The 21,827-nt window shown below is 38.2% G+C and overlaps 2 protein-coding genes across 2 annotated transcripts; both read right to left on the reverse strand.

Annotated features, from left to right (window-relative positions):
- Positions 1–222: 222 nt before the first annotated feature.
- LOC115752890 (SNF1-related protein kinase catalytic subunit alpha KIN10) lies at positions 223–8,391 on the reverse strand. The gene is made up of 11 exons (XM_048283885.1): positions 8,073–8,391; positions 7,623–7,807; positions 7,354–7,536; positions 7,049–7,180; positions 6,323–6,508; positions 5,054–5,143; positions 4,890–4,973; positions 4,086–4,238; positions 1,012–1,248; positions 478–685; positions 223–435 (listed from the first exon to the last, which is right to left on the reverse strand). Exons 1-10 carry the CDS (start codon positions 8,257–8,259, stop codon positions 572–574), a joined length of 1,551 nt encoding a protein of 516 aa, XP_048139842.1. The 5' UTR covers positions 8,260–8,391; the 3' UTR covers positions 223–435; positions 478–571.
- Positions 8,392–11,618: 3,227 nt separating this feature from the next.
- Positions 11,619–14,093, reverse strand: LOC115730610 (transcription factor MYB106-like). Its single transcript, XM_030661219.2, has 3 exons — positions 13,828–14,093; positions 13,463–13,592; positions 11,619–12,955 (listed from the first exon to the last, which is right to left on the reverse strand). Exons 1-3 carry the CDS (start codon positions 13,958–13,960, stop codon positions 12,085–12,087), a joined length of 1,134 nt encoding a protein of 377 aa, XP_030517079.2. The 5' UTR covers positions 13,961–14,093; the 3' UTR covers positions 11,619–12,084.
- Between the last annotated feature and the right edge of the window lie 7,734 nt (positions 14,094–21,827).

The raw sequence follows: 21,827 nt of genomic DNA on the forward strand, positions 1-21,827 counted from the left end.
AACTCATATGATTCCAACCCTTTTTTGTCATGTTCCAGATATGATGCTCAGCACGAAACTGTCTATGTTTGCGAAAATAAAAAATTAAAAAGTGATACATCTGACGCCAACAAAAGGAAGCATCATCGGACCAGATAGACTACGGAAAATCTAAGATACTGGTAAAAGTAGACTGACCAAAAGAAAGAAAATGCACTCCAATTCCAACAAAAAAATTTCTAATTTGACTAAAGAAGACGATTGAACTAAATACTTTTCATCTTAGCAGAAGGGAAAGAAGAAACTACATATAATAGAACTCCCGGGAATAGTCTAAACGCCGCTTGCATGACGATGTTACCAGTCTTAGGGATGGTCGATTCTTTCGACATAATTAGTAAATATCCACCTCAGTTGTGCAGAGACATTGGTCAACTACACATCCCACGAGTTGGGCTCCAATTTGAAAAAAGATCAAACTCAATACAAAGAACAGACAAGCTCAGGGGCAAAGCTATATATACACACCTCCAATGGTTATTCACAAGTTTTATCGGCAGGACTTGTCGTGGACACTTCCACCCTTCTCTTCCTAAAGGACCCGGAGTTGGGCAAGAAAAGCAGCACAGAGGTCCAAAAACAGAAACTGGGGTCCCTGGACCCTCTGCAAATCGAGTAGATATTTCTCCTCTGTCGTTTTATAAAGCTATCCAAGGGCAAATGCAGGTATTAGCTATATGTACAAGAACTCAAAGGAAAAAACAAAGAAATATCAAACCAAAAGATAAATGTGAAGCATGCTTAGACTGATCTACTAATTTGCACTCTCTATGACGTGGCAAATTTTTAACACACAACCCACTTATTTAAAGACGACAATCAGTCATATTACTTAGTATACCAATTCAGTTAAACTGGTCCTCGCATATCGATATAACCGATAAAAATCAACTACAAGCACTCATCTCCATATTTTGCTTTAATATTTTAGAAGCACGATCATAAAGATTCTCGTCGTTTAGTGGACTGTACCTGCACCTCAAACTTGACCACATTTCTGGACTTGGTTGCACCGTCATTCTCAATTATTGTAGATTCATCACCAAAATAATTACTCTGGACAGGATTGCCAACCATGCCTTCAGTACTTGGAACACAAGGATTCCACAAGCACTTCATGTTATAGTGCCCAATCTTCTTCCAGCACACATTTAGTTCTCGCAGTGCCTTAAGAACTTCAGTCATTATTTCCCGAGGATGGGCTCGAGACTGCATTGTATGAATTTATGAAATTTTTATCATGCAAAAGCATCAATAAATGCCCAATGAAGATAAACAAGAGGCCATTCATCTAAAAGCAAACTGACATGACGAGTTTCCCATGATATGAGTTTTTCCCATCAAACAGAAAGCACCAACAAACATCCAACTAAGACAATAACATGCCAGTCGACAAATGTATGGTGACAAAGCAAATTGACTCCACAAATACAGTCACACTATTACTTTTCTTAACTCGACACTCAGTCAGCTACATTTGTTTCAAGGTCTATTCTCTATGCTCCTACACCCAGATGGAGTCATCCCCATCTCTATTTTCAAGTTCTCTATTCATTCTAACTCACTGCTGCAAAAAAAAAAAAAAAAAAGGAAAAAAACACCCATCATAATCCTACACCCGGGTGGAGTCATCCCCATCTCCTACACCCGACAAGTTGAAAGCTTACAATAGGGTGAAATAGAATGCCCTAAACCAGATTCTGAGTAATAGCTACTAATGAGCAAGTTTGCCAGAGTGAGCAGACACATCTCGTCGGGAAATAAACACTACTACCAAGTGGAAGATGGTTTTGAACACCCACCCACCCCCCACCAAAAAAAAAAATGGAAGATGGTACCATAACTCCTACAAGGAGATCACATTAAGGCTGAAAAGTTGAAGCTTATGATAGGATGGAATGGACTGTTGAGTTAGGAATTGGTGATTAGAGGATGAGTAGAGCTCTTTTCTTTGTTAAAACAGGGGATAAATATCCTTTCCCTATTAAGTATGATATTAGAGGTTTCCCATGTGAATTATGTCTCTCATTTAGAAGTTTCCTCTTCATCTAGGAGTAGGCCTTTTTCAGATTAGTCTATGTATCGTTTTGTAATCTTTTCCTTCCAATAAACTAGCAAACATTGTTGAATTTCACCAGCTTTTGCTTCAAAACTGTCTGATGCAATTCTTCTTTTAAGTGTGAATGATGATGCTTAAGAAACCGCGAGGCATGATGCTTAGGAAGTTTTTTACATACGATGCCTAAAGGGATAAACTAGCTTTTGCTTATCATTCATCTTGATTGCCCCTTAAGTTGTCTATCAAATCAGCCTCACTGCAATGCAACTAATTGTCCCACGTTACGTCTTTGCTTATCCATCGCTATGGGGATTTTAGTCGAGCAATTCTAGTCCTAGAGAGGGGTCTAACTCTGTGATGTTCACACAACAATTTGTAATTGCACTTCTTTTTGCTGGAATGGCTAGAAATCATGGGTTGGAAGGGAGAGAAGAGGGGGCAGTGCTGTTAATTTAGACATGTACAGAGCGTACCATGTCAACCAAAAAAGATAAAATGAATGACAAATCAAAATATGGAATATGACTCCAACTTTAATAATGAGTAGCCGTCTGTTCCACGGTATTTTACTGTAGCACATTGACAAAAGCTGTCCATGCTGAACTATAAGAGCAACATCATACACATATGCCTACTATATATAAATCTAAAAGGTGCTTATGGCTAGGGGTGTCAAAACTAAACCACAAACTGAACCAAAAACTGAACCGAACTGAAATTTCGCACATTTTCAGTTCAGTTCGGTTTTCGATTCAGTAAATAGGAAAAACCAAAATTTTCTTAAAAGTTCAGATATTTTTGGTTCAGGTGCAGATCAGTTCAGCTAGTGAATTGCCTCTTGCCTCTTGTCTCTAAACTCAGACCTGTACCCCCTCTCTCCACTGTCACTTTCTCTCTCTCTCTTGCGGATGAGCAACAAGTGAGACGGGCTTCAAGTACGGACTATGTCGCAGCAACAGAACAAAGTTAACCCTAATTTTCCGGTCCAAACCCACAAAGGAAAAAAAGCTGCTGCTTTCCCTCATCCGCCATTGATGACCTCTGTGCCCCTTCATTCAAAGTGCGCACCGCTCATTTCCTCCTACTTCCATCCGGTTTCAAACGGCTCAAGCTTTGAATGCACCCTCCGGGATCGATTCCTGAATCTCTCCGTTACCTGACGAATCTCTCTCTCTCTCTCCTCTTTTTTAGCATCTGATTCAGTTTGCTAGTTCACACCTGTCCTCCACCTACTCCGCCTACTCCACCATGCTCGCCACGGCGCGAGGGCCAGGTTCCGAGACTTCCGCCTCCACCAGCTAGGCGACATCGGCACCATCTGCCTCTATCGCGTCAAAGGCCGCGACGGCACCAGCGTTGACCCGGCAGATGGGGGGCCGCTGTACCTGGTGGACAAGGATGTGGTGGGGAAGAAGCAGAACAGGGGTGTGACAGGTGCAGATATTGGAGAGGGTCTGCAGCGAGGAAATGGCAACAGCACGAGCTAGCAATGTTGAGCAAGAAAATGGAAAACGCCGTGGATGAGAGAAATCAGTGAGAGGCGTTCATGAGGTCGGTCTGGGCATTTCCCAAAATCAGGCTGTTTTTTGTGGCCATCATTTAGCAGTGAGCAGCAAAGGACCAAACAAAAAAAACTGAAAATAACTGAACCAAACAGGATTTGCAGTTCAGTTCATCTGCAGCTCAGGGTGAGAATGGTTCAGTTCAAATGCAAATCTTAATGGTTCAGTTCATTTCGGTTTTTCAAGAAAACTGAACTGATCTAAACCATTGACACCCCTACTTATGGCAATACCGGCTCATCTAAATCTTTTAAGGGTCCTACACCTCCTCATGTAAACCATAGACATCTAATGAGGAAAAAAAAAAAATAGCCTGTTGGCACATTCAAATTACTCGGACAATAAAACGAGTAGTTGCATTTAAGCAAATTTATGGGGCAATGTAATCGAACTTAACATTAAAAAAAGAGAACAAGTATCTTCACCTGGAGACCAAGAGCCCATTTCTTCTCAGCACTGTAATATGCAGGTTTTGAATTCACTCCCTGGTAATCCACATATCCAGGAAACGCATGGTAGCGAGGCCCCACCGTTGAAACGGAGAGCTCACCTGGATTTCCACGATTAAAGTTGCACTCCTACAGAGGAATTTTGAGATCTAACATTTTAGAAAGCCTCAAACACTTGCTCCAGATGGCAGTTCCTGAATAGCAAACTCTCTACTTAAAAAGAAAAGCAAACATATATGCAGCATAAAAGTCAGCCTCACTGATTAAAGTTGTGCTACCAGGGCGACACAGTTTAAAAGCCAACATTTTAGGGGCCTCATTCAAATCACACCAGAAAGCAGTCCAGAATATAATTTTGTGCTATGGACTGATAGAGCAAGTATATATGCAGCAAAAAATAAGAACTGGGTCCATTTAGAAGTTGAGAATAGGGCACACTAAAATTGATCGATAAAATAACCCTCATCTCATTAATGTCTCCAAAACATGTTCTTCTCACAAACCATAAAACAGTAATAATATTTCTCACTACCAAAAAGAAAAACCCACAACCAGATAAAGTGCTAGAGCAAAAAAAACAATTCCAAAGGAAAATGATATTGACGCGCCATTGTTTCTTGAAACTCATCTCCGAGGTATCTCATTAATGTCTCCAAAACATGTTCTTCTCACAAACCATAAAACAGTAATAATATTTCTCACTACCAAAAAGAAAAACCCACAACCAGATAAAGTGCTAGAGCAAAAAAACAATTCCAAAGGAAAATGATATTGACGCACCATTGTTTCTTGAAACTCATCTCCGAGGTAGCCATTGGAAGGTCGGAAACGGTTATCCAATAACAAGTAGTATGCAACGGTACCCTGAAACATCGTGCATTCAACATTTTTTCCAAAAGAAGCACAAAATCAATTACAAGAAGCAGAAGAAGAGAAGATCTAACCTCATTCTGAATTCGGTTGCGAAGTGATTCAACAAGTTGATTGCGGTCAAACCCCCTCTCAACCACTTCCTGGAGTATTTCCTCATCAATCTACAAGATAAACTCTGAGAGTAAGGTGGAAGCATTATGAAGACATAACAAGTTGAACAAAACTGAAATGCAGAGGTTTTAATATACAAAACCAAAACAAGCATCTACAAACTTGCAGCTCACATGAAAAAGGATTAATATCCTATAATTCATAGTAAACATATGCATTCAGCCATGAGCTTCATTTGACAGAGAAGTAAATAAAGGACCCATAGCTGAACAGGAATTCCATCAGCAGCCCCTTAGATGTCGGCAACACAGAAAACAAGTACTTCCTATTAAGTGATCATCCTATGAACAGATATACATGGAAATTTGAATAAATCCAATGGCCCTTCAGGAACAACTCTCCAAAATTTTGGCATTTTATTCGCTCCACTGAAGTAAGCACTGTTTTTCCTTCCTCCTAATTCAATGCCATATAATTTTATACATACTTTTCCTACATGCCTACACTGAGAACCAAGATCATTTCCTCCAGATCTACTATAAAGACGGAAAAAGAAAACCAATAAATAAGGAAACATCAGATTCATCCAGAGTCGGACATCACTTAGCAAAAGAACACATACAGAGAGAGCACTCAACAACTGGTAAAATTCGTATCATATAAGAAGGAAAATTGCAACAACCCATAATGTTACCAATGCTGTTAGCATCATTTTGCTCTCTTAGAATACATTCTTCTTTTTAAGCGGAGAATTTCGTTGTAATGTTTCTTATTTCTACTTATTTATCTGTCTAAAATCTTGTTTCATTATTTTTTATCTTCCTGTGAGAAGGAAGGGGACAAAATGCACAGATCAAACCAAGGATTATTGATAACCCATTGAAAAATTCAGAATCAAGGATACGGAACAATAAATGTGCAACTTCAATAGCTTCATTTACAGAACATTGTCTCATATGAAAGTATCTTTCAAAAGATCTGGATGTAGCATTTCCTGAAAGTTATGCATCAAACCTCTTTAAGACATTGCCTCATTGGTAGCGGCGCCAATTTTCACCTAATGCAAGGTATCAGAGAAATCCACACTACAATCTTCAAGTAATGGCAAAACAATATTTCTATAGTTCATGTAGGAGAATCCAAATGCTATCCAAGACAATCGAAGCTGAAAGAAAGTGTAAGTTTCCTTTTCAGAACTGTAACTCCAATCATCATTATACTAACCATACCTTTTTCGCTTGCTGCATAGTATCAGGTGGAGGCACGGCCAAGTAACGTGGAAGATGAGCTTGAAACCAAGGATGCTGACGGATCTCTGGAATGGTAATTCGTTTCATCGGATTAACTATGAGCATCCTTGGGATCAAGTCCTTTGAACCGGCCGATAAATGACTTGGAAGAGTGTACATCCCACCCTAGAGTACAATGTCAAATCCAAGCTAAGGTTCAAAGTTCAAGTTGCAAGATAAATTAACATGATTAATCTCTTCAATGTCCTACTATGATCAAAAGAAAATTTGATTTGTTTGAAGCACTTCATGGGTTCAGAGGGAATGTCATTTAAAATTATATAGAGATGAGTTCCCCCAACCCCCAAGCAAATTGCTATGTATTTGCAGGGTATTAGCTCACTCTGCATCAGAATGCTTATCACTCAAATATGACCACCTCCCTCATCCAACATGTCATGTTGTCCAAGAGAATAAGACTTGTATCATATGTCACCTCTGAGATATTGGACATTATCAATCGCAGCAGCATTATTGCTAGATTAAATCTAGAACTCTTTAAGTATTGGTTTTCGAATGATGCTGAATTACTTCCAAAGTAGGTTTGGTGAATAACAAACCAAAGACCAAAGATTCTTTGCACATAGAGTTTAAAGAGGTGAGAAACCTATTTGTATCACCTAATAAACTATCTGACATGGCAGTCTGATAAACCTGACAAAGTACCTTAATTTTCTTGAAAAGGTTCGGTATGTTTTCATCATCGAAAGGGAGGGTGCCACAAAGAAGAGCATATAATATAACTCCACAGCTCCATACATCTACTTCAGGCCCAGCATAAAGTTTACCAGAAATAACCTGCAGGGAAAGCAATGAAATACTATTCATAAACAGAGCCTGTAGTGACTACATATCATCCTATCACCAATACAAGCCAAAGACTTTCATTAGACAATATTGAATTAGAACAGCTATCCAAATCTCAAAAGTTTGAAACTTTCACTGCAGGTAAAAGAAGACAAATACTGAACCTCTGGGGCGGCATAGTTGGGGCTCCCACAACTTGTCTTCAAGAAATGCCCGTCACGCATTATATTGCTCAGACCAAAATCTGCGATCTTCACGTTCCATTTAGAATCCAACAGCAAGTTTTCAGGCTTTAGATCTCTATGAACGACCATATTCCTGTGGCAGTATTCCACACCAGAAATAATCTGACGAAAAGCAGGAGAAGAAAACTCGCATTATATAAACTGTTGCACAAGGGAGACCTCCTAGTACACGAGTCACACAATCCTACCTGCTGAAAAAAGTTACGAGCTTCATTTTCCTGCAACCTGCCCTTCTCAACAATGTAATCAAACAGCTCTCCAGACTTCACGTACTCCATCACGACATAAATATCCGAAGGCGTCTCAATGACTTCATAGAGTCGGATGATGTGTGGATGCATAAAGAGTCTCAGAATTTTTATTTCTCTCCTCACTGCACCACAAAGCGAAAAAAAAAAAAAAACATGCAAATAAATAAAATGATCGACTTCGCAAGTCTCCCACAAAGTCGCGCTACAAACCTACACGCGTCCAGGGCCAAGGTTCAAAGTAGAATTGGCAAATCCAACAGAAGGCAGTGCAGAAACAACTACCCAAATTCACATAAAACTACATGCCCGAAAATTGGCAGCGACAGAATTCGGATACTGGGCACTATCGGACTAACTAGATGGGAACTCAGAGACAAATCTCACTACCTTTCTCTTCCATCTCCATGTTCTTTATCTTGCGCCGGTTGAGGATCTTAATGGCGACCTTGTGCCCAGTCAACACATGTTCCGCTATCTTCACCTTACCAAACGAACCAATGCCCAGAGTCTTCCCAAGCTTATAATTCGGCAAATACATATCCGCATTATTGGCCCCTCGAGTCGATGCATCCATCTCTCTCCTCCTAATTCAACCGAACAGAAAACGATTTCAGCCGACCCCTCGAATGATCCACGGTTGCTCGGATAACCAGGGTCACAAGAAACCGCCGAGTCGCCCGGGCGACCTCCGATCTGGACAGGAAGTCCCAGATTCCGAACGATCCGGCATAAATTTAAAAGGAAAGGCCAAGAAAACAAAAAGCCAGTCGTTAATTACTGATTGCACCTGGGATTCTCCTATGGCGAGAGAGGTATCAATGGGGGAGAAGAGTCGCGCCCGTCTGCAAACCCTAGGCAAGAGAGAATGAGGATGACGAAAAAAGAGAACGAGGATGACGAAAAAAGAGAAGAAACGGGGCGATGGACCAAAAGTTACTTGCCTTGTGGCCTGGGCTTTTTTAAACTCGGGGCCTTGATGTAGACAAATTGCTGTACAAAATATTTTCTTGGGCCTTGATCTGGTCTTTATCTAGTTTATTTTTCGACCCAAAAAAAAAAAAAAGTCTAGTTTATTTTTTTATTTTTTTTTCATTTTGTGTTAAGAAATCATTATTATGAAAATAACCTAGGCACAAGTAAGAGGGAAAAGAATCGTCTACTAGTTTTGAACTTTTAATGAAAGCATTCGATTTTGTTATAACTTTATTATGTGTCATTACATTGTAATTTGTGTATTTTAACCGCTCGACTTTCGTCTTATTCGATGGATCTAATAGTTTGATTTTCATTTATTTTTAAACCGATTTTAGCACTATTTTATAAAAAAGATGTCTTTTTTAAAAAAGAAAATTAAACATATGACAGAATCAGCTACATTAAATGTTCTAAACATCCATTCTTATCAATACACATTCAAAAGAAAATGCTCCTTAAAACATTGTCATATGTAATATTATCTTTGCCTTAACAGTTAACTACATGAAATAATTAAGTTTTGATAAGATAATTGTTGCAATTGTAATTGCATTATAAGACAATCCATTCAAACCATTTGTGAAATACGGTTTTTTTTTTTTCTCAATTCTAAAGGCGTCAGAATTTTCATAGAGCCATTAGAGATAACAAAAGCATCTTCGAAGTAAAAATTTACTATGCTAATAACAAGTTGCATGTAAAGGCTACTCCCTTGGAACAAATTGTTTTACCTGAATCGGACAATTAAAGGTTTCAATCATATCGGTAAGAGTCGTCATTTACCGAAAAGCAAATGAATATCGGGGAATAATGTTAATTGTCATAGTGCGAGAAGCTCCAACCGTAGAGTATTTCTTTGAGGTTGAATTGTTGCACGCTTGAGTCGTCTCTGCCTATATTATCTCACCATCATGCCAATGGTCCTTGGATGTGTTGATTTGAGATTTTTGCCTTTTGCTTTACATGGCCGACTATTGTGTGGCTCTTCCCCTTTTCAACAATCTCAAATGCAAAAGGATCTCGTCATGTAAAAGTTGATTATCCTTTAACTTTTGAATTAAAAGAACGACTTGTATGAGATGTAGTACAAGATTCAAATAAGAAATGAAGCAGATGGTTCAAATAAGAAAGGATCGCTTGCTCATGCAAATTGCCCAATTTGCTTTGAAACAACTTCCTTTCTTGAAAATAACCATTCTTGATACTTCCTTTCCGCCTCATGAAACAGTTACACGAATGAACTTCTTCATTATTTTTAGCAATATCATGGTCAATAAAGGACCTTCCATCAGGCCTCTATTGTGAATTAAATAAATCTAGAGGCAAATCATAAGAATACCTAAATCTTATCTCATGCGCACCTAGAAGTCTCGTGGATTGCATAAAATGCTCAGTCCTAGCAGGTAGCTAAACCCAACTTTTAGCAATGTGATATTCAAGAACTTGTTTAAAGCAAATTTTGACATGCGAACAATCAAGTTCTTGAAAAAAAAAAAAAAAATATGAAGATGGTGAGGAACTCTTACCTTTTTATTTGACAATTTGGTTTTGATTTATTGAAACTGATTCTCTTACAAGGCATACTTTCTTTTTCTTCTCAATGGGGAACTTGTAGATATGCTTTTAAAATTGAATGTGGCCCTTGAAGTAACACATTCCCAAAATGCATGTGCAGGTATATCCAAGCTGACACAAAGAACTCTTTGAAAGGAAGCCATGTCTTTTGAATTAGGAAATGATACATGCTTTTTCCTATAATGTTTTTCAAATTACTAAATATATTCATCATATTCCGCTTCACTCTTCGAGTTCAAAACCTTGGACCAATCAAAAACATAAAAGAATCTCAATTTGTTCCTTCTTCAAACTAAGATTTAGATTTTACCACAATATCCTTTTCAATGTGCCAAATGCACAATAAGTTCGCACTTTTTGGAAAAATGAATGGGACTGCATTCATCAATGCCAACTATCTCTCAATGATGATAGTTAAAGGTTGACAATTAGCACCCAATAGTTGCCAAAATTGTCAACAGCCCAAATAACATGGTGGGGTTTCTTTACTGACAAATGAGAAAACATAACCTTTTGCTTCAAATCTACTTCTCAAAATATTAATTTAAATGGTGCCACACTAGTTGCCAATCAATAACTTTACATATGTGAAAACATTATTTAGACCATTAATCAAGCAATAGGGCTTCGAAATTGTCTTGTTGTGAAGATGAGGATTATTCATCATAAAACATCAACTTCTCTTACCCAATAACATCATGTTCCTTTCCAAATGCACACACTATATAAAACTAACCGTGCAGAATTTCTTTAATATCGTTTCAGCTGCCTCGACAAATTTCTATGTGCGGTTTAAAATATCTATGTCTTTCCTCATTATACAGTTTTAACTTTACCTACGTGAAATGGTCATTCCACCTCTCCGGTATTCGATCTCAGGACGTGCCCAACATGAAGGCATATGCCCAATTTTCATCCTCATCTCTCTATACTTCAAGTGTGATTTCGAACCATTTCTTTCGAAATTCGTTTGGAATTCAATGTCGCCTCTCTTTTTTTTCCCTGAAATTGATGATCGTGATTGTCTGTTCCCTGAGAACAAAGGAACAGCAATCGAGTTCTATCTCCTTGCATTAACACTCTTTTTGAGTCAGAATGTGACATATAACCAACCATCAGAGGCAGACTCCCATCATAAATTCTTATGGCAGATGGTCACTGCATGAACTTATAAAAAATGGAGCACATATTTATTAATGTGCAGTGAGCTGTTCCCGTCATACATCCCTACTTAGACAGCAAAAGTTTCTATGTGAAGCAGCTGGACCACGCACACCCTCAACCCATCACAAGCTAAGATATGGAGAATATGAGATCAAGAAATGAAACCCTTCTTTTTTCAAATGGATAATTGCCAAACCCGTAAAAAGAAAGTTGTAATAATGGTGAAGAATTTGCTGCTGAGTTCAGTTTTCTTGCCCAAAGAAGAAGCTGAGTCAAGTTTTCTTACATCGTTCTGAAGAGAAAAACAAGCAGTAGTGAAGGAAGGAGAGGCTGAACTTAAAACTATTAACATTTCGCTTGAGAGACAAACTTCCACAAGCAGCTTTTGGACTCAACTAAGAGCTTGTTGGCTACCAAATGATTTACCTTTCCTATGAACCTTTCTCACTTCACTGAAATTACAGCTTAAAAGTCACTTTTAGGGCTCTCGGCTGTGCAGGGGTTGAGGAAGGAAGGACCTGCACAGGAGTTTTCCCTCACACACACATCAGGGAGAAACTTGTGAAGCTTACTAACTTATGGTTTCTAGAACATTGGGGACTCGGATGGCGAAGAGTTCACCAAATTTAGAATGCTATTCCAGTAATTCTTGTTATCCTCATAGTAATCACTATGTTTGTCGGACTCACCGCTGCGCGCTGCCGTCGTCCGATAAACTCTGGTTGCCGGAGCTATTAAGCAAAAGACTAGTGAAACCCTCTTCCATGTCGTTATTTTCCATGTTACCATGCGAGTTAGTCGCCCTCAGCGACTCCGGAGTCCATGGACCTTCTAGGGGCAGTGTCATCTCATGGAATGTGGATGTGAATAAGACCGCGTTGTTCCCAATACCCTCTTTGAACTCTGGCAAATTAATCGAGCTTTCGAGGCCTTTCCACTCCTGTTCACCTTCTTCTTTGATCATCCCGGAGTCGGACGACCCCGACGCACCCACAAACTCGATCATTTGCTTGGGATTCTCGCAAAGCACATTCATAGGCTCGGAGAAAGTTAGTGTAGATGTAGGAGACTCGAGATCGCCAGCGATCCTGTTGGCTGAACCTCCGGTACCGCCACCACCTTCGCCGGACTTGGTCGACGGCCATGAGTTACCGGTCCAAGCTTTGAGGACGTCGAGAGACTGCGGCGACGATGGTTGCAGTGGGGTGGCGGCTTTTTTGACGAGGCTGGGCGGTGCAGCTGAAGCGGAAGCCTCGGGATAAACCTGGCTGCTGTTGCCGCTGCTGTGGTGATGCTGGAATGACTGCGAGCGTAATTTCGATTCTCTAGCCAATCTGGCTTCAGCTTCGAGCCGAGCGCTTTCCCACTGAGCCATGTGGCTGAGCTTAGCTGCGCTCTTGGATTGACCATCACTAGAGACTAGGGCATCATGTTTAGGCTTATGGGTCACTGGGTCGATTCCCATTTTCGCCAATCTTTTCTTCAGATGCGTGTTCCAGTAGTTCTTGATCTCATTGTCCGTTCGCTTCGGTAAATGGGTTGCTATGGCCGACCACCTGAAGAGAAACAGCCGCAGAAAGGACATTAATAAGCAAAAAGAGGGAAAAAAATAAAAATAAAGACACGACAATTTTGCTAGAAGCTGAAACAAATCATCTGAAGGATTTTTGTTAATTTTTTTTTCAAAACTTTAGTTTAAGAATGCTTATGAAAGAACAAAACCTTTTTTCCTTTCTTGGTGGAACAAATTTAGGCATCAGACTGAGAATCAGGGTCTTTATCATCAGAACATTCAGGCACCATACAAAATTGTTTTCTTCCACTCTTTTGGGACAAAAACAAAATTTGTTCGTTGGTAAAACAAATTTAGCAAGTTCTCTGGAAATCAAGAAGCTGATCTTTCCATGAGAGTTCGTGTAGGTCGCCATTCTGGTCGTGGGTAGCTGAGATTTACTGAGAGAGGATCAGGCTATCACATCCATCTCCACAAGTTGCAGTAAATAAACTGCTCATCAGCTCCCTTTTTGAAGAGGAGAGAGAGAGAGAGAGAGAGAGAGAGTTACCTGTTGCCAAGAAGGGCATGGAGTTGAATGATGGTCTGTTCCTCTTGTAAGCTGAACTTTCCTCTCTTAATGTCAGGTCTCAAATAATTAGTCCATCTTAGCCTACAGCTTTTCCCGCATCTCTGAAGACCTATGTTTTGTGCAGGACGAGGAGCAAGAGGAGGAGGAGGAGGAGGAGGAGGAGCAAGAAGAAGAAGAAGAAGAAGCAGCAGCTACTATCATTAGCAAAACCAGCAAACTTGGGGGTAAAAATGGAAAGAAAGAAACCCTAAAAGGAAGAAAGATGAAGAATTTCTGGGATTCTTTTATCTTTCATTTTCTGCCAGTAATTTGGAAGGAAAGACGGCGATGATGGCAGACAATACCAGCTTTGGAAGGCAAAGCACGCCAGCTTCCATGGCCGTGCTCTTCGATGTAAGCGAGGAGCTTCTGGTCTTCTTCAGGTGTCCACGGCCCTTTCTTCAATCCCACCTTGTCACAGCACGGGGATCTACCCATTTGCTCCTCCCCCTACCCCCAACCAAATCACCAAAAGCCGATTGAGCCACTTTTCTCTCTGTTTAATATAAATTGCAGCAATCACTCCCACAGAGAGAGAGAGAGAGAGAGAGAGAGAGAGAGAGATGAATAATGAAGGGGAATGGGCGTGGAAGAAAGGGCAGCGACATAAATGGGATAAAGATATTAATACGGTCGCAGAGGATACCGATGTTTTGTATGTACGCGCGGGTGTGTATATATATATTCCCCCAGCAAAAATGCTAAACCGTCTTCCTTCCGATCCTAAATTGTTTTCCGGGTTGGTCGTCCTTGGAAGCACCCCGTCAAACATGTCAGATCACTTCATCTCCACCATTGATAGCACGGGGACTCGAGTGAAACTCATGTAATGTAAAAGTACGCTGAAATTGGATTACATGCACGGATTCGTTTATTTCACGAAAAATAACCTTTAAGATACATATTTTTTGATTTTTCGGCATATGATTAACAAAAAATATATTTTCCTCGCCTTTCTTTGCTTAACTCCCTCACATTCATTTTCTTTTTATTTATTTCTTATTGTTTCTTCTTTTTTGTTTTTATTTTGAATTTTTAAATAATTTGTGCTATTACTTTATTTTCTAGTTTTTTTCTATTCTCTCTTCATCTGCCGATCGCTGGCCACGGCGACCGACAGAGCAAGAAAGAAAAAAAAAATAAAAAGAACAAATTAAAGAATTTAGAAATAAAAAATTTATTAAAAATTCAAAATTTTTTTAAATTACAAAATGTTAGAGCAGGTTGTACTACATAGGACGGTCGGGTCCGGGTCGGTAATTTTCTACCAAACGGCAATGCAGAAAATTAAATGATATTTTTCTTATTAAACGATGGAAAATATTTTCAAGCTCATTTTCAGGTCTCAGTCAAATACCGAAAAGTATTGTCTTTCCAAAAAATATTTTCTAAAAAACGTCATATTTTCCGCGAAAGCTTGCCCCAAAAGAATGAAACAGAGTGCTTCTGTCGCCACCAAAGTAACAAAACACTCTTTTGTTTCTTAGTTGGATGAGGTTAGCTAGTTTGCGAACTTATTTGGGATGAATTATACTTCTGACTATTTGCAAAATTCACACATTTCGTCAATTGAATTTTATTTAACACGAAAACATAGAAATGTAAAAATATGTAAATCCTCAAAAGTATGCTTGTATATTTTTTTTTTCATGATTTTCTTAGACTAAAAAACATTTCTTTATCAAAATTTGAAGAACATAAATATACTTCACAAGTAATTTGACTTCCAAACTCCAAATTACTTTTAGTACTTCCCCACCAAAATTACTTTTATTTAGGCTCCACGTTTTCCAAGTGGTTGATCGGGACGGAGCCCCATGATGTGGAAGTCTCACGTACGGTTCCCTGACCCAAACAACAAGGAGGAATCAACTACTAGTCTAGTCCAGTAGTTGTGTTTTTCTATTAGTTGCGATCGTTGATCGAATATGAAGTACGATGCGATCAAGTGGAAGTAGTGCCAGAGTGGGGATAGCATTTCTCTTCTACATGTCCATGGAGTATTGAAAATTCCAAACATCTCAGAGATAGAAAGAGAGGTAGGTGAATTTGTTCACGGTCCATAGGACCAACATCATTCGAAGGTGGGGAATAATATCAACCACTTGACGTTCATATGCATCATCCGATATGGTTAGCTATCGTTAAACCAGGTAGAATACTTTATGAAATGGGCAGAGTAGCGAAAAATATAGCCGGAGCAGAGCATGCAAAATCGAGCAATTGATCTTAGAAGAATTCAACTATCTTTAATAGAATATATCATTTCTTGCTACGAAAATAACTTTTATTTAGGTTTCGTTTGTTTCACGAAAAATATAGCATTTCTGAAAAATGTTTTCCAACAACTCATTTTTTGGGAAAATGACGGCATTTGGTTAAAATCTGAAAATGTACTAGAAAATATTTTCATCGGCTTGGTATGAAAAATCTGATTTGATTGTCCTCCATGCACTCATTTTAATAATTTTTTTACTTTTATTCTACTTTTGGTTTTTTATCTTGAATTTTCAATTTTTTTTTTAATTTTTTACATTTTTATTATTTTTTCTTTTCCCAACTCTTGCCGATCACCGGTCACGATGATGATCAGCAAGCATACATAGGGGAGCTCGAGCATTGCCGTAGGCCAACGAGGCTCGAGCTCGCCAATAAGGCCTAGCCTGGCCTCGCCAGGCTAGATCTCGTGAGGCTTAGCCTTGCTCGCCGGCGCTCACATGAGAAATTGATGTTGTCGTAGATGCAGAGAGCATATGATGGGATGCTCGGGCTCTCTACTTCTTCCCCGTTCTTTCGCAAATGAAGAACCTGTGTCGATAGCACGACTAGGCCATCTCCTTCCCTCTTTGAGCCGGCGTCATCCTTAATCATTGCGTCCGGCGGCTCCCCTCGCTGGAGGATGGTGACCTTCCCAACATAAGGCCGTCCCATTAACTTTATTGAAATAATGAGGAGATGTGATACTTGCCTTAAAATGAAAAACAACCTAACTCTAGGTGAGATCAACCTAACACCATCGCAATTTCTTGAGAGCAATTCGAGTGAGATGAAATGAAGATCAAGAGAGTGTGAGGGGGCTGAGAATTTCGGCCATCGGGGGTTAAAATGAAGAGGAAAAAGCTTGAGTGCAAGCTTTCATGTGTCATAAGATCCCATTGGACGTGAGGGATGGCAAGAATGACATTTCAATGAGGTGAAATCATGAGCTTACTTAAATAAAATTTGGGTACAAGTCCCTATAGTGGTCGGCCATAATTATGGGGGTAAAATATCTATTTTTCTCTCATTATCTTAATTATGTATGTTATGCACATTAAACTTTAAATTAGACTATAGTTTTCTTTATGATTACTTAGTGTTTTTGGTTAACATAAATATACAATATCAACTTCATTATCATATAATTAATCACATGACATGCTCTAATTATTAGAATACCAGATTAATCCTAATATCATATATTGTGCTCTTGATAATATTACTTTAGAAGTTAAATTTATACTATAGTCCTTTAATTGAATTCTTAATATAATTGATTTAGTAACAATTACTATCAAATTTATACCATGGTCGTACTTGATTGGCTAACTAACATTCCCGAGTGTCCCATTCATACAATGGTAACTTACTATTTCTCATCCGAGAAATTAAGCTAGCATAATCGACCCTCAATAATTACATGACATTAGTCAATTCTAAGTCGAGTAATTTGACTATAATATCTCAATCGCCTTTAACTAGCTAGACGACAATCAGGATGTCACATTAAGGTACCTTTATACATATTATACAAGAAAAAGATATATAAAAAAATCATACATGATGCAGAATGTGATCTTAACAATTACATAGATATATTCACATAGAATTATATCTCCAAAAGCTTTTATTTTGAAAATGTAAGAATCTCTAACACCCTACTCAAATTCAAGGTGATTGCCAAGAAATCACTTGGAATTTGGACGATAAATTAGAAAATAAGGTGGGATGGGGAGTATCCGTAAAACCGTTCGCGATAGCCGAAGAGACATGGACAAAATCAAGACTCCGGTGTTCCTCGATCAAGGTGTTCTACCAAAATAGGCATAAGGATACCTCAAATGCCAATAGTTGTATACGGCGCTCACTTTGATGCCAATATATATATATATATATATATATTTAATCTTTTAAGTGCCAAATAAAAAAAAATGATCATTTTAGTGCTAAAAGCAAGAAATTCCGGCTACCTCACCGGAGCTGGCACTTAAATAAACATTTTTCAAAATTTTTGGTACTTAAGTGATCCAAAAAAAATGATCACTTTAGTGACAAGTCAGAGAAAAAAACGACCATTTTAGTGCCAACAGCAAGAAATTCCGGCAACCTCATAGGAGGTGACACTTAAATAATTTCTTTTAAAAAAAAATTGATATTTAAGTGATCCAAAAAAAAAAAAATATTGACACCAAAGTGAGTGCTTTACACAAATATTATCACTTAAGGTGTCCTTTTGCCTAATAAAATATTTTCAAAGGCTTAATAGGGTTCTATGAAAAAGCATAAATGAAAAAAGTAACAACAACATTGTATTTTCTTAAAAATATGACATTACACTAAGATGATTATCTCAACATGTATGTCCCTTAATTTCAATGTCATAACTAAGAATACAACAATCGATGCACACAGCTCATGTTTGACACGTACAAGAAGTTGAAGAAGAACAAAGTGTGCCAATAAATTATAGAGAGAGAGAGAGAGAGAGAGAGAGAGAGAGAGAGAGAGATTAGATTAGTATGATTTGGAGGATTACATATAGTCGTTCAGCAGGAGATTGGTTATGAATAACCGATGGAGGACAGATTTCTTGGGATGGGCTAGCATGAATTAATGTGTAATAAGACCCTTTTTTCCACTAAATTGCGTAAGTTCTTCACTGGATGGATGTGTAATCATGCGTCAAATAACATTAATTACATGCTTCAAGTAACATTAACTTCAAGAGCTTGTGCTTTTATTTCGTAAATCAGTAATGACCACTAAAGTACTAATAAAGAGATTTTTAGGGATAAGTGCCTCAGATAAAACTTGTACCGAAAGTATAATCAATTCCTGAACTTATAAATAATTTAATTAAGCTCTATTATGTTTGCAAATAATAAATTCAAATCTCTTCGTTAATTCTTTTAATATTGGATGATGAAAAAAATTTAACATGGTATTTTTTATTTTCTATTATCCAGTTCTTATTAACTTGATGTGCTGCCAAATACATACAATTCACCCTCACAAAACTTATTTCGACTACCAAATTTATGGTGCGTTTGTTTGAATAAAAGTGTTTTTCAGAAATTGGTTTTTCGTATTTTCACCCATTTCGTTCGCCGAAGATAACTCAATCAACGGAAAACACTTTTCGGTCAATGGAAAATTCACACTTAGTGAAGTGAATACCAATTTGATAAAAAGAATTCCCAAATCTAAATATGCGAAAACACTTTTCGAAATTTCTCATCTCAAATTATTTATTATTTTATTATATCTTATATTTTCATCATACTTATTTTCTAGTTTTTTGTCTTCTTCCTCATCCCGTCACAGGGCCCCTCGGTGACGAAAAAGAACAATATAACATACAAAAAGTCATATAATATATATTTACAATTCGATTTTTTTTTACCTCCCATGAAGTCATGAAATTGAGATCATTTTGCAAATGATATGTTAGAAAATTTTTTGGGACACATATAACCAAACAAAAGAAAATAACCGTTTTTTTAGAAAACGATTTTTCGAAAATCTTTTTCCTTTTTCATGGGATTTTCGCCCAAATAAACATATCCATTGTGGCCGCACGAGTCCTAGTCACTACCACCACCATTACCACCGTTGACTGATGACTATCGCGAGGACCTCTGTTCTAGGGCGAAGACTACGAGCATGACGGGGTCGATTCTTGAGCAATGTTTACTCGTGGAAGCACTTTTTTGAACGCATTGGCCGAGCAATTTGGGCATTTAAGAAAACGAAGAAAACAACAAAGAAAAAAACGTCACGTTCGATTATCCTCTCATCGAAATTTAACATGTTTAAAAAATGAACACTGGATTGAACCATTTTTTTATCAGTTTTGAAAAATTAATTGTACTAGTTAAAGTTTACTTTCAGCACAAGCTATTATTCCCATGTGTCTCTTTCACTCATTAAGTACAAAGTTATTCAAGAGTCCTTGATCAACCGATCATAATAAACTAGAGCAATCAAAATGACTGACACGAGGTGGATCATATGATTATTTGATGAACTCCATTTACATCGATGACTTGTTTCTGACTCACGTTTGCACTATGACCGGTGCAAGTTTTTGACTTCCCACTAAACCAGTGTAGCCTTTCATTCATACTTTTACGACTTTTCCTGCGATGCCCTAATTCAAATTACACTTTTCCATATTCTATACCGATACAAAAAGGCAATATACATGTGACTTTTCGATCGATTCATAACGTTGCGCACACTTACGGTAAAAAGATGCGGATCACATCGATCCTAAACCATGCTAGAAGATCCTAATTCGGTGTCAGCTCCCACAACTTGATTTGGGTTTGACTTGCCACTGACCTCTTTAACTCTGAGCATTTCCCCCCTGCCAAGAAAGGTTGACAATTTATGGTGATGATGGAGACCATAGGCATCTTCCATTCAAGAGACTTCTCATTATAGAGAGAACATGGGGGGTGTAAATGGTGGTGCTGGAGGGAGGAGGAGGACGATAAGGGGGGAGAGAATTTATTATGGTGGTGTGGGGGGGAATCTTGATTGATTTGGTGCATGACAAAGACAAATTATAGGGACCCATAATTGGGAAAATAGAAATAAAATTATGGGTCATCATGGAAAAATATTCAACGTTGGCTGTCGGGGGTGTGATTGAGAAGAGAAGGCAAAGGGGCTCGTTGGTGTGAAGAATCGTATTGGGTAAAGGAGGACAATGGGGACGACAGTCTTAAATTCGCCTCTTGATGATTGCCAGCTCTGGCCTTGTGAATGGTCCAACATGGAGTTAATAACCCTATTGAATGGCCTCCTGTTTTTTTTTTTTTTTTTTGTGGGGGCGGGGGGTATTTTCAAAGGACAGTACACTTGTTCATCGTTCACAGATGTAACGTGTCCGCTTTCTCCTAGATGAACATTTACTTTGATTTCGACCTTTTCTCTTGATTGCAATGACCAATTAGATTGCACGATGGAACAATTTGTGACCTACAGGTATCAATGGACCAACAAGGGTTTTGAATATTCAACGGACAAAGAAGGGGTTTCGCAAGTATTACCTTCGATAGCATCCCGCCCGTCAATTTAGAAAATTGTGTATGACCATTTCGTATGGACTTAATCTTAAAATTTGGAGAAAATTACCAACTTAGTCCTAAATGTATTGTACATATGTCAATTCAGCCCTATACGTTTGTATTTTGCTAACGTAGTCCTAAACTTTTACCCAAAAATTCCGTGTAATTATTCTGACAAATTGCTGTTGGAAACCGATAACGTGCCACAAGTAAACTTATCAACGTCAGCATGCCACATATGACGATCGACAATGACTAAACGCCACGTCAGCAACTATGATTTTATATATTCCACAAACAAACAAGGGGTTTCATAAGAATTACCTTCGAAAATATCTTAGAAGTCACAAAAATTGCGTATGATCATTTCGTATGGGCTTAATTACAAACTTTGCTCAAAAGTACATCAAACTAAAGAATCGTTACATGTTTAAGTTTGGAAGACAAGGACACCACAACGGAAGCACATCATTTTACATAAAATTGCACCAGACATAGTAGACCTTATGTGTGAGTACAACTGAGTCATAAATATTTACTAAAAAATGCAATCAAGTTCTAAACCTTTTAATTGGTTAAAGAACTATGTTGTAAATGCAATTTAAGGATGCCACAGTCATGTAAGCAATTTTACATATTGTTCATTGAAATGAATTGATTGTACCTTTGAAGAAGGTTTAGAAATTGATTAAAGAAACTATGTTGTAAGTGCAATTAAGGATGCCACAGTCATGTAAGCAATTTTACATATTGTTCATTGAAATGAATTGATTGTACCTTTGAAGAAGGTTTAGAAATTGATTGAACCAATTAAAAGGTTTAGGACTCTATTGGATTCCGTACACAAGGTTTGGAAACTCCTATGCAATTCTCCCCTTCATGTTATTTCCAATTAAAGTGAAGCTCAAGCATTATTGCGAAAAGATTATCAAGTTTTTTATGTGTCAAAAAATATTAGTTGCAAGCAAATA

Source organism: Rhodamnia argentea, chromosome 8 (genome assembly GCF_020921035.1).
Source record: "Rhodamnia argentea isolate NSW1041297 chromosome 8, ASM2092103v1, whole genome shotgun sequence".
NCBI classification, from domain to species: Eukaryota; Viridiplantae; Streptophyta; class Magnoliopsida; order Myrtales; family Myrtaceae; genus Rhodamnia; species Rhodamnia argentea.

Bases quoted from the DNA above. Each gene is read 5' to 3' on its own strand.
- LOC115730610 (XM_030661219.2), bottom strand. From the start codon at position 13,960: ATGGGTAGATCCCCGTGCTGTGACAAGGTGGGATTGAAGAAAGGGCCG. The intron at 13,593-13,827 runs GTATTGTCTGCC...CACAAAACATAG, and splicing joins TGCTTTGCCTTCCAAAGCTG to GTCTTCAGAGATGCGGGAAA. The intron at 12,956-13,462 runs GTAACTCTCTCT...GTTTCTCTTCAG, and splicing joins CATGCCCTTCTTGGCAACAG to GTGGTCGGCCATAGCAACCC.
- LOC115752890 (XM_048283885.1), bottom strand. From the start codon at position 8,259: ATGGATGCATCGACTCGAGGGGCCAATAATGCGGATATGTATTTGCCG. The intron at 7,808-8,072 runs GTAGTGAGATTT...TTTGTGGTGCAG, and splicing joins CATGGAGATGGAAGAGAAAG to TGAGGAGAGAAATAAAAATT. The intron at 7,537-7,622 runs GTAGGATTGTGT...GCTTTTCGTCAG, and splicing joins CTCGTAACTTTTTTCAGCAG to ATTATTTCTGGTGTGGAATA.